At 36.7% G+C, this 13,872-nt stretch overlaps 2 protein-coding genes across 2 annotated transcripts in view; both read right to left on the bottom strand.

Moving 5' to 3' along the window:
• Positions 1-13,872, bottom strand: part of LOC134750960 (cleavage stimulation factor subunit 2) — a 144,969-nt gene that overhangs the window by 67,716 nt on the left and 63,381 nt on the right. The window lies entirely within an intron of this gene.
• Positions 1-13,872, bottom strand: part of LOC134750745 (chorion peroxidase) — a 45,001-nt gene that overhangs the window by 11,058 nt on the left and 20,071 nt on the right. The window contains exons 3-4 of the mRNA XM_063685990.1: positions 5,728-5,804; positions 4,192-4,282 (exon numbers count right to left, since the gene is read on the bottom strand). Coding sequence (XP_063542060.1) covers positions 4,192-4,282; positions 5,728-5,804 — 168 coding nt within the window. The remainder of the gene's footprint in view (positions 1-4,191; positions 4,283-5,727; positions 5,805-13,872) is intronic.

Below are 13,872 nucleotides of genomic sequence, written 5' to 3'. Positions count from 1 at the left end.
AGCCAAAGCTGTCTAGTGATTGCCTTATTATGAATACCATAAGATTAAATAAAAAAAAACAATAAATATACTGTACCTCCTAAATACAAACATCACGGTATTAACTAGGATTTCCGGTGATTAAGGAACCAGTACGAGGAAATTCAAATCAATAGGGTAGGCCGCATTCCTCATTTTTGAGGTTAGGCAAATACCTTGAGGTCGTGACACGCTTGCCCTTCGGAGGAGTACGCTCGCACGCCTACACATGAAATCTAGATTACGGTTCTTTATGTGTAAGACTTATAGAGCTTTGGCCATCAATCTCAACACATCGTGTAATTTAATGCTCGTCCTTAATAATAATTTAGAAAATTACCTATAGCGATGTGCGGGATGTGTCACATGATTAATGAACATAGCTTACATTAGTGTAGGGAATTGTAAAACACAATTGTTGTATTACGATATTAAAGTTTAATCGACAAATAACAATTTTGATTCCAGTTATTCGAATCAATGTCATTAAACCTTCCTTCCTTTCCTTTCCTTCAATCCTTTATTGCACCAAAATCATACATTTTACATACATGTAAAACTACAAATAAATTCTTAAAGAATAACAACAACATATATACCTACAACTTACACTTTGTTAATGTAATATAAAAGTATTAACCTTAGTAATATAAGTTAATCATTAAAATTAGATTAAGGTACTAACATTGAAAATGAGTGCACCATTTCGCCGTTAAACGCTAGTTTGGCGAAACTTGTATAAGTTTAAAATGTGTTATACTTTTTTGAAAATAAATTAAAAAAAAAAAAAAAGCCCGAAGTGAACATTTATTATTTTATATTTCGGGCTTTTACCAATCGGCATCGGTAAAACCTAGGTTTTCTTACTTCGCTGATATCTATCTCATGTCAGCCAAGTTTTAAAGTGACAAGTATTTTGGTTCTATGTTGTGGCCTTGGTCACAAAAGTTTTACCTACTGCTTTCTTGTACTTACAGCCGTGATGCTTTTATAACAAATCCTGTTTTAAATTCATAAAAAAGGATTCACTTGTTATCAGAGCAAACTTTTAAAAAGTATTGGGCCCTACTGCCCCTACTAGAATTATTTAAACGGAACACCCAGTTTCAATTACCTTGTCTGTGCGTTCGTCTCTCAGACGTCTTAGTGCACCAATCTCGTTGACCATAAAGTCAGCAGGCGGTGATTAATCGGTCTATTTTTAATGCATTTGGTATTATAAAAAGGTTAATTACACCGTTATTACATTACACGTCTGAAGCCTAGCTTCCGTCTTCGTCACAGCGGTGATCGCGATGACATTTACATCCCCGCTCACTCCAAATGCCAATTTACAAACATGTTACAATGCCACTTAGATCAAGAATCTACACCTACAGTACGACATTTAAAGTCTCAACACGTTCTGGAAAATAGTGCATTATTTAGAGTAAATGGTATGTTGGCTATAAGTAAATTGATCTAACACTTGGGATTTAGTCAAATCGACAAACCATATGGTATAATTTTATTTAGACAGGTATGAGCAACTACATTAAATGCAGCAACGCCATAGCAAGTCATAGGTACCCGAAATAAGTAAAAAACTTTTAAAAATCTCATAATAAGATCCACTAAAAGGCCCTCAATAGCCATTATTATGATGATGTTGAATATCGATATATATGTATTACAAATACAAATGCATTTATTTATGTACTGGCAAAGTGTTAGGTAGAAGCTATTTAAATTAACTCCAAATTACATACATACGTAATGTTGCTTCATCTTTTAATACTAATTTCGACCTCTCACAATTACATGTATGATTTGTATGACTCGATAGAGGTCGGTCTGAATAGACCCCTAGTCTATTAGCAAACTAATTTCGACGCACGTCTTGTGGCTTTATCATTCAAAGTGTACAGTCGAAGGCAAAAATATCGATCCAGACAAATGGCCCAAAAATATGTGAACACGACTTTATTGTCTAAGGCAGGGGTCGGCAACCTTTTAGCAGCCAAGGGCCACATAGTAGTTAACGAAGTTGACGCGGGCCGCACTTTGTTAATATTTATGATTTTACGAGGTATTGTCGTTTGTCAAAATTACATACAAAATAGCCAGGAGGCTCGCGGGACGCAAGTGAGAGGTTCGCGGGCCGCCTGTTGCCGACCCCTGGTCTAAGGTTTAAGAGCGTACACATATTTTTGAAACTTTGGGAATGTAATGTATATATATTTATGCCCATGACTGTACCTCTGTGTTCGCTTTTAGGTATGGTCACAGAATATAATATAATAGTACTTACTAGGTATGGTTTGGCATGTGGTCAGGGCTGTATTGCCTTGGTTCAATAAAAGCAATGCCTCAAGCGAACTAGAGTAGGTAAGGCAGTTAGATCCTTTGATAAGAACTGAAGGCCTAACGCGAAAAATCTACCTAAATCGAAATTTTGTTATTTGCTTCTTTGCCGCTTTGCATATTCGAGCGATAGAGAGGCAAATAAAGAAGTTTCGATTTTCGTTTTCCGCGTTAGGGCCCCTGTTTATAGCATATGGAGATCACGGGTTTGATTTTAGCATTTTCGTAGGCGATGGAATAGCAACGGGCGGGTCAAATTCGATAGGCGCTGGAGCTTTCAGTATTTGCTTCATTAAAGTTATATGTAGGTAGTCATTCAGTTGTCAATCATGACTGACAATTTATATAACTAATAATACCTACCTAAGCAATACCGATAACGATCAGAACAAAACTTATGTAAATTCTTAGTTGATACAATACAATGATCTCATATCTCATGGCTAAAGGGTATGTCTGAATAAATCTGTCATTATATTCCGTGTGAATCACATGACATGTAACATCGTTTAGTGAATAAATTTCGAGGTTGAGTAAATCAATTTTAACTAGCTTAATGATTTCAACCCCTGTTCCTAATAAATCTATTGTGTAATTAGTTTTTTTTTACCATTTTTACAAATACATCTATCTTATCTTTTTCGTCATCAGTGTCGGTCATGAATCGGTCAACAGACTGTTCAGGATGAAGCTTGGTTTCAACTTAAGAAGGAATTGGCCTTCGAAGCCGGTTTTATTGATCTTTTTCAATTGATCCACATAAGAATAAAGACCAATCGTTTAGTTAAGGTCATTTGCAGTTCCGTGACCGCTGGGCTATCCGTCTTCTTGATCTTTAAGCTGACTAAGCTTAAATTGTGCTAATTAACTATACTGGAAGTAGTGAAGCTCAGCACAGTTTGGGTTTATAAACGAATGAAATACTTACTTTATTATTATGCGATGTACATACATAGCCTGTCTACCTCCAATAGATTCTATTCTTTTATGTTTTATACCTACATAATTCAAAATTTTCTTAAGCTTTTATCCTATATTCCTGATTTTATTATAGTGGGTCATATTGACACTAAAATTAAATATATCGCAGTCGCAGTGTGTGCTGTGATAGACACTCAACAAATACTAAAAATGGATGACCAATGTATTAAAATATGTCGCTCTAATTTTGACTTCAACGCATTTGAAAAGCATTAGTTTCGACTTTAAAAATGATTACGTAATAAAGTACCTATTGAAAACATCTATAATACTAACAGAATAAGAGAATGCATCTTATAACTATTAAAAACAGGTTAAGTAACTAAAATAAGCTTTCTAAGCTGTTTTATTTTTATCAAAACATTCCAAATCACATGACTCGCGTTAGACATTAGGTAAGTCACGAACTTACGTCACCTCAACTATGACCTGCATATACGAATGAACCATCGCAAGGTTTCCGCATAATGTAATTAAGGTGAAAATTTATGGTAGTTTTATCGATGCATTGACTTTCGTCTACATACTCGTTCGACGTTCAAAGGATTGAATTTTTCATTTACAGCATCCTTAATTTTTTTTTATTAGCCCTCAAGGAAAAATAGTTATCTGGCTAGTTATCAGATGCTGAATATAGATTGTACCTAGATTGCCTAGAACAGGGTTAATCGAATAATTACGCAGCGTACCCCAGACGTCTGCGAATCACATGACGGAAAATGTTTTTTTTGTTTGTTTGGTATTTAAGAAAGTTATACCTACTTTCACGTTCCACAGAACGTTTTAGAACTCCTTGTCTAGACGAAGTTAAGTATGTTATTAGATGAGAAAGTAAAAGGCTCTACTCACGTTCGCGCCAAACTGATGGAAACGTCAAGAATGAGCTCGCCCACACTGGCGAAGTCCTCTGGTTTCCAGTCGCCTTTAGGCTGAGCGACCACTGTGGACGAAAGAGTAGTAAAATTAACGGTATTCTGAAGAACGCCTTAAAAAGAGTAAAACCCTAAAAATTGGGTACCTACCTACAGTCAGCTGCAGTGATATAGACATAGTACAGTACTATTCGTTATTCTGTGATAGTACCCCCCCTGCAGGCCCTGCATAGAAGTTTGTATGAAGGGAGTACTGTATCTCTGCAGCTGACCGTACCAGAACCTTATAGTTGTCATAGGCCGTCGTTGAGCTCTGCAGGCTGAGCACGGTCGCATTTTTATCACCTGTCACCATGCCTGTCACGTTCTAACAAGTATGTAAGTGCGAAAGTGACAGGCATAGATACAGGTGAAAAAAATGCAGCCATGCTGCCACCGAGGAAAAACAAAATACCTATACCAAAGATAGATATAACTCCGTAATAGATGGATACAGTCTAAGGAAAAAACGTGCCTCGAAAATCAAGAAAATTTGATTCTCGTTCAGAGGGCGCTACTAGCTTTGGCCTACTGTCGTATAGATGGCGTTGACGGTTTCGTTTGTTATTTAACAATTTTAACGCATATCAGTGAGAGAACATGGGACAAAATTATAAAAATAATTAATGCAAATAAAAAAAATCATTTATCCATATTTAAATACATTTTATCGTATTTTTATAAATCTTCATTTTTAGTTTTAAAGTGTGTCGACAGATGGCAGTGAATTTACTCGGGTTACAAAATTTACTATGACAGTACCGCTCTAGTATAAGTTACTCTATGCCTATACCTATGTTAAAACCGCATCAATATTATATATCTTTAATTTTTAATACATATAATGACTTGGTAATCGCACATAATGCTTTACTCGTACCGTACTCCTAAATATGTGTAATGCTCAAGCTGCATGTGATTAGCGCTAGCGTCATGTTCAATTAGTTAGAATTATTTTTAATAGTTGACGATAATCCTTATGTCATTATGCAGCCGTGCGATGGCCAAGTCATTATACGTATTAAAAATTAAAGATATATGAAGGGTACACGGAAAGAACATGTCTAGTCACTTTAGTAACATTTTGAGTAATCGCGGTTTTTAAATTTGGATCCATGTCAAAATGTATGGTAATTCCGTGACCAGGTCTTTTTTAACTAAAAAAAAGTTGTGTTACATATATTATACAGTGGTAGCAAAATATATAACTAATTGTTCATTAACAGCTCTACATTTTGAAATGAAAATCTTATTTTCCGAAAAAAGTGACTAGACATGTTCTTTCCGTGTACCCTTCATATAATATTGACGCGGTTTTAACACCCACTGGCACTGACTAAAATAACCGACTTTGTATCACATTAACATCTCAAAACTTTTTTGTCATAGAAGAATTGCGTTGCGAGACTTGCATCTTTTTACATGTAATGTTTTTGATGGGATTACTTTTACAAAGTGTACGTAAGATACTTACAAATTCGCTTCCGTGCATCCAAGTAGGCTTGGTTAACAGCTTCATACGTGATGCACGTGTGTTGACCCTCGTAGCCGCTGTAACAAACATAATTATGATTTTATATTTTAGCTAATATGAAACAAGCATTTTTATCTTTCCCGTGGCTGTTATTTTTATAAAGTCGATCCATAATAGGGTGAAAAAATATAATTATGACTCTTAGATACGACTACAAAGGGCGTTACCACAGACAAATCTCTGTAAGAATGCGGGAATAGAAAAGTGGGACATCGCAGCCGCGATAGGAAGATACCTACCTAATTAACGAGTTGGCCCATTTGATGATAGAAGAAGCACAGGTTTTGTTTAGTTAGTCCATAAATGTGATATTCGTAATACACATGTGTCTGTGTGCGATGAATACATCGCATGTTACTAGAGTTGTGTGTGCATTTTAAGGTGGTTTAGCTTTCAGACCGAAAAACCACGTACGTTCACATACGTTATTAAAAGTCGCGACAAGTTAAAGGAGTTAATTACATATAAATTAAACTACAATAGATACCTAACCTAAACACTAGTTGTTAACCAATAGCAAATGAACTGAAAATAAAAAAAACTGTATGATGTGAGGAACCGATAAAGGTGACCAAGGTTGGTTTGGTATGGACTCTACTTTCAGCCTATATTATTTTCTGTGACATTCTTTTTTTATTTTCGCGTGTACAGTAGACCAGTTCAGCGAAAATCAATATAATGTTGGTACGTCTCGATTTCGATTTCGCAACAAGTTATACGATTTTAAAGAGTCATATAAGTAATACCTGTTATTCATTTGATAGTCGTGATATTGATGACAAGTAAAATATCCTCCAAACATCTTAACTGCTTACAACCGTTGCGTAAGATTTACTGTCAGGTATATCTAGGTCACCAATATACACGAGGTATAACTGACAGGGAAGTTTGTATCAAAAACACTCGTTCCGTGGCTGCAATACGGCAACTTGGGCACCAACATTTTTAAAGGAAACTTAACTTTATTATTTTTAATTAAGATTGAATCTCCAATAATCATAAATTTTGTGATGTGGCGATGTGGCTGTATAGCAGGCAGGGGACGCATTAAGGTTTCAGAATATGTCAATCACACGGGCAATTTAATCTTACCCACCCGGGGTATAGATTTACGGTAATTGGTCATGTCCTCATGTGTAGTAACTGTGTCTACTCGTAACATAACCTGCTTTTAGCTTGCTATGTGATAACGATCTCCTTATGATTTGTTAGGTAAGGCCACATGCTGAAATGATTATATTCTAAGTAATTCAAACTTTATTCGAATTTCCAGGTTTTAAAAATTACCCAAAAATATCGGAAAAAGTACAATACGCCTTAGAATATAAAAATAATACACTAATGTGCTACACAGCTGCAACTACCGCGGTAATTGCACGTTGACTGCACACTGACTACAATTATAGTTTCCATAAATAACAGGAAACAGTCCAGAGTCCACCCTTGACTTTTGAAATTTAAGGCAAATTATTAAAAAAAAAGTTGTCAATCACTAAAAACGCTTACAATTATAAAAGTAGAAGAACCTGAAGCAAAACGCTGCCAGTTACTTAAACTAAAAGCACAACACAAATATACATAAAATTCTGGCAAATGTTAATGTAAAGAGGCGTGAATCCGTGCATATTTTTTATCGCATTACGGCGTTTCCGGCAATACCGTGGGATCAGACTAAGTATCAGACGACTCCGTAACAAACTAACGACACGTGTTACGACATCTAGAACAAAACCGTAACATCCGTGTCTATCCAGATTGGATATAGAACTCTAATTTGAACCTAATCTTCTACTTAGTAAGTGGGTCACACGGTACTTATAGGTCATTCATAGCTGTGAACGGAGCGCTCACCTAATATAATATCGTTTAAAATATAGGTACCTACTGTCGCAAATAGACATATCGGAGGGAACAAGGTGCTAAAAATATCAGAACATGCACATTACATACATACATACACATACACATATAATCACGCCTATTTCACGGATTTCTACTTGCTACGATCCTGGCATACCTCTTTCACTTTCATAACATTCCTTATACACGCTCGCCGGTTTAGGGTGCTCTTGACCTGGCCTTTCTTCAGGATTTCCCCGATCTAATCAGAGAAAGTCCGCCGAGGTCTGCCCCTTCCAACTCCCGTTTCTACCTCTCCCTTATAGGTACACTCTCTTTGTTAGACTTCTTTCACTCATTCTTTACACGTGTCCAAACCATCTCAACATACCTTTCTCAATTTTTGTCACTACATCTTCGTTCAGTCCACACTTTTACCTTATCACACTGTTCCTAATTCTATCTTGTAACATGCACATTAACATTTGACAATACAGGCTCTATTCAGATATTTTGGAACACCTTAGCTGCTCTGGGGGCCTAGCCAAGATGATAATCGAACATCGACAGACGCCAAACGAACGAAAAAAAATATCAGAATTAGCCTAAGATCAGAATGACAGATGCTACGAAAAGTCACGTGACTATTTCCATACATTATATAAGTTTCCATTGGCGTTTTCTATCAACGATTATCACTTGGCCATGTCTGATGGAGACTACGTAATTTTTCACTTCCTTTTATTTAATTATGGCATTGTGGTAAATACAATTCAAATTAAATTAAGACCATGAAGTACGGCGAGAGTATATTTAGTGAATTTAAGAGCATAATTTATAACGAGGAGAAAAGTATCTCAAACTTACTGAAAGAGTCATTTAACCCATTTACTAATAAACAATACAAAAGGTAATCACGGTCTATATCCCGGTCAATATATAAGTCTAGTGATACTAACCGTGAATCATTCAAAACTCTAATTGACACACCAGTTATTTCTCTTTTTCATATTAATCCTAATAAATAAGTTATCTAAACCCACGCGTTTAGGTTCTGAGCACATTTCAAATTTAGACAACCTGGTTTTACTGTTTGTTCCTACAAATCAGATGTTGATATTTTCCATTAACCCTCGAGTAATAATGACTGGTGTTTCTAGTGTTTGCTGGTCAAACGCCGCAAGAAGGTCAGGCACGTTAATGGCATGGAGACCGTTATAACCATTCAAGAACATGTGAGCCGCTATGGTACACATCTGGGACGGAACCGTATTAACAGCATATTGACTTTACACAAATGTTCATTCAGTAACTTTGGCCTACTAAGGGCCAGTTGCACCATCCGCACTTGATAGACTGATCAACGTCACCCAGCGCGCCGCGGCGGTTTACTATGAAACTTTCTATACAATAAAATTTAGCGAACTCTTTAACGATGACAAACAGTTTGGTGTAACCGACCATAAGTATTACATGCATGTAACTACTGTCATTAGCTGTGGGTTTTTGTTGTTGTAAGTACGCACGCGCATTGGAGTAACAACGTTTAGTTAATATAGTCTCTTAGTTTTAGGACGTGTAGTAATAACAACTCTTATCTATTTTTAAGACTGTTGCTTTCAAATTCTACCATGATTTCCAACTTGTGTCTTATTTTTTTTAGAAGGAGCATTTTTTTTCATCATTATCAGATTCAGATTCAAGGATTCAAAATATACTTTATTCAAGGAGCAACAAGCACTTTCGATACTATTAGAAGTATTGGAATAAATTAAATTATTTTTGGTAAATATTTTGATTTGTAATTACTACATGATATTTATTTCGGTTTATATTTAAGTACTTTTTAATCATCTTCGGTTACCGCGATAGTTACTCATGAAATAAAACTATGAAAACTGATTATATCGCGTATATTGAATATAAATTCAATATACGCGATATAATCCGTTTTCATAGTTTTATTTCACTTTTAAATCGTCAATTACAAACATCATCTTAAGCTACAGGACTTGTTTTCCTCTTCCTTAGACGAGGCAAGATTAATTACTATGTAGAGTCTTTTTACTGCAAGAAATACTTGTATTGTGGATATGTGACGTGATTTGCAAGAAGCTGTTAACTCTGAAAAGCTTGTCCAGTAAACAAACCACGCACTCTGTCTTGCGTAGCTAAAGGTGACCTTTATTTTCTATTGTGTTTTCCTAGAGTTCGCACATCGAATGTCAGTCAGGTATGTCTTGATTTTACCGGCTGTAAATTTATTTATAATCTTTTACTCTTTATCTAAATTTTTCGCGAAACTGCATGTAGATGATAGATGAAATATTTTGTGCGATGACCGACAACTATGATGTAGGTTAGGTACAGTATATAGGTTTTGGAATGGTTAGGAATTATGGAATTATTGACATTATTAATTTATAGTTATGTGCATTATAAAAATATTGACATGTGAATCAAAATTTATTATCATTTTGTAAGGAAATAAGTCACGAAATATGAGTATATCTATCTTCATATATAGATTTTGTTATTATTATTAGCACCAAGGTGTTAATACCTAGTTGAAATGGTAACGTGAGCTGCCATGAATGAACCTCTTCACCTTTGCCCCGTTCGTTCGTCACTTGTCTGCGGGAGGTTAGAGTTGACGATAAGCAGACCTGTATAATTGAATGAAATGTTACGTGTCATGAGGTAATTGTTACGCTTTAACTGATGAAGTGTGAAGTAATTTCGAGTGGGTCGTTAATTGTGATGATCATCTACCTACCGTATTTTGCATTTTTTACGGTAGGTATTTAAAAAAGCCTTATGTATCATCATTATGAATTCATTTAGAACAGTCCCACTCATACTTTATCTAAATACAGGGTAATTTTGTTATGTATGACCATACTCTGAGGGATGAATATGTAGGTCATACTTAAGAACTTTTACTATGGAGCCAACTCCAAAATCGCGAAATGAAATCTGCAGATGTCCCAATTAGCAATTTTTTAGCGTTTTCAGGATTGGCCCTATAGTAAAAGTTGTTCATTATGACCCTGAATATTGACCCTCAAGGTCAGACATAACAAAAACAGCCTGTTTGTACCTGTATTTTACATAGTCACGTGCGTCAGTCGCTATTTACCTTAAAATAGGCATTACTTACTCTTCCGGCGATGCACAAATTCATAAAACACTGTTACTTAACAAACCTATAACCCCATAATATTCTAAACAGTTAACCTAAGCGTTAGCGAAAGGATTTTGAAAGTGAGCGTCCATGTTGCCTAATATGATGCGTGAGACCCAAATGAAAGCAATTGTTGATACAGTACTTGCATTACAACATTCGCAGGTCAGTAATCTGTCTGGCGAGGCATGGAAATAAGCTACCAAAGATCTGATAAACTGGTGGCGTAAAGCCTAAGCAATTTTATCCATTACGTCACGTGAAACAAAGACATTAAACAGAGATCGCGCTTTTGACGTTGTTTGAGATAGTTAAATTTGAAACGAATTGAGACGAGAGATTGAAACAAAAGACATGTTTTACACTTTGTTATGCATGTTATTTCTTTAGTTTCGCACACTTACGCACGATTTGTTTTGCCTGTTATATTAATTTAGTGTGTTCATCACACTTGTAGTAATATTGACTATAATATATTAGTGTTAATAGTTGCAACAACACCTAAAAGTTCATATTTCTGGGTTTATAAATCATTATATTCAATTACGATAAATAACTCTGTACTATAGATGTGCATGGTAAATACCTATAGCTTAAAATAGATGAATTGCGTTTGTTACAAAGTTGCGTTGCGCGGCCCCAAAATAGTTACAAAAATTTTAAAATAATACTTACATTTTACGACGTTAATTTGTATTAGGTACTATTTAGTCTACTTGTAAATGTGAAACAACTTATCTGGATTGAGCAATAAAGTGATTCGCCCACACGTCTACTTCTTGTATGTTTACCTACATATTTATAAAAAAAAACGTTATAAAAAAAAACTGGTGCAAAGTAAAACTTTGGAAGCAAACGGTGCCAGGTAAGTGGGTCAAGTGCGCACGCGTCGCATCGGCGTGACGCAACCGCGGAGAAAGAACTCGCTCCGGCGCAGGTGACATTGCACCCAACGGTAAGCTGCGTGGTCAAACCACCCACACAAATGTATTCTACTGTTCTCGAAACGGAGGAACTTTACATATTTGAAATTAAACTTTCATGAGACATACTTTAAAATATTAAGACTACAACGGTGTAACTCACTTGAATTTTTAGTCGCTATTGGCGACATGTTTCAGTCCCGTCAGGGATCCTTCCTCGGGCACAAGTGCTCGCGGCGGCAGCACTCCGTTTCGCCAATAGCGATTGAAATTTCAAGTGAGTGTAACCGTTGTAGTCTAAATATTTTAACTTATTGTTCATACACTGATTTAAACTTTCACGATTTTTACTCATTATTATTCACAACGACGGGACTTAATCGTGTAAAATAAATTATTATTCATATTAACGCACGTTATTATTGATATTTAGACAGAGTTAAGGAATAGGTCGTCGTTCCGTTTGATAATGTATGTAGTTGTAATACTTGTATAGCGAGTTGCAAAATTGCATGGACACATTTATAAAGTGGCCATGCAATTTTGCAGCTGGGTGTCCAATGCAACATTTGAAATTTGAACCTACATACAATGCCTGAATCACTTTTATCCATAGGCCTGGCTGACTGTCGCTCTAGTTAGCTTGTGTCGGGCAAGAATGAAGTAATTTCTATCTGTGTGTTTGTTTTAATCCATGTCGGGCACTGCTATAGCTTTCTGTAGTTTTGCTAAATGAAAACGAACATGTTTAATATTAAATTTATTGTCATAAAAGTATTTTCATATAGTGACATGAAATAGGTACCAACTGTCTAGGTACTTGGCTCGTTTACTCATAGCTTACTGTGTAAGTTTATTATCGATTAAGATGATAAGTGGTCGCTTGACAAGAATCTCGTCTTGTTGACACACTAATCGAACTACCAGTAGGTACTAGTTTTAAACAACTTACACTGACACTAGTATTGTTGAGCGTAGACTGTTTTTCTTGAAGCTCGTACGCCGAAGACTGGAACGCGCTGGCCGAAGTGAAGCTACCGCTGCCAATTACCTCAGGAATACCACCACCATGTTACCGGGTTAGTAAGAACACTTATTTTAGGGTTAATAAGATGTTAAGTGTAGAGGTGTTGTAGAAAGACTGACGAGGCTAGGTTGGGCAGTCATATTTATATGATAGCGCGACCGCGCCCCGCCCACTGTGTCACGTGGGTGTGTTGTGCAGAGTCAGTATCCATTTATTGGCCAATCAGCTTACGCTATTTTACAAAGTTAGGGAATAGGTAATATTTATTGTGGGACATTGATTCTTATAACTATGCACGAAATATAAAAATAAAACATAAACACACAATGATTAAAAGACATAGAAAGTTACACAATAATAAAACACAAAATTAGAGAATCACAAAACGTACAATAAAAATATCTTAAAAGCTATATACGACAATCTCCCCCGCGTGTGCCAACACCGTCTCCATTCGTGGAGTATATAGGTATAAGCCGGGAAACTGGACGACGGACTTCACCCGCTCGGGTGCGAACAATGGCTACTCTTACGTGGCCATCAGGGCCGGGAAAGAGTTGTGCGATTTCGCCTCTAGGCCATGTTCCTCGTGGCATAGAGCTGTCCGCTACGATGACGATGTCGCCTATATTTAGCTTCTGCACGTTCTGGTGAGCACTGGGCCGAGGGAGGAGGCTGGGTCTGTATTCTTTCTGCCAGCGCCTCCAAAAGTGATCGGCTAAGTTCTGCGCTGTCTTCCATGACGACAGTGACATATCTTTGTCTGTGAAGACGCCCAGCGGTGCCATTGCGCTCGACCGGCCGATGAGAAAATGGTTCGGCGTCAGAGCCTCGACATCTAGGTCTGGATTCACAGGTGTCAGTGGTCTGGAGTTCACTACGTGCTCGGCTTCTAGAAGCAGCGTATGTAGAACTTCTTCATGAGGTGCTCTCTCTTTTAGTGTAGCTTTCAGTGCAGTTTTCACGCTGCCCACGAGTCGTTCCCATGCACCGCCGGCGGAAGGGTTGCCAGGCGGTATCTTTTTCCAGGTGATCGCTCGTTCAGTCAGGAATGGCTTTAGACTGTCTGGCAGCGTTTTCTTGGCCTCTGCAATTTCTCGTTCTGCTCCGTA

This window comes from Cydia strobilella, chromosome 2 (assembly GCF_947568885.1).
Source record: "Cydia strobilella chromosome 2, ilCydStro3.1, whole genome shotgun sequence".
Lineage (NCBI taxonomy): Eukaryota > Metazoa > Arthropoda > Insecta > Lepidoptera > Tortricidae > Cydia > Cydia strobilella.
Note: the sequence above shows the minus strand (reverse complement) of the source record. Positions and strands in the feature narration are given on the sequence as shown.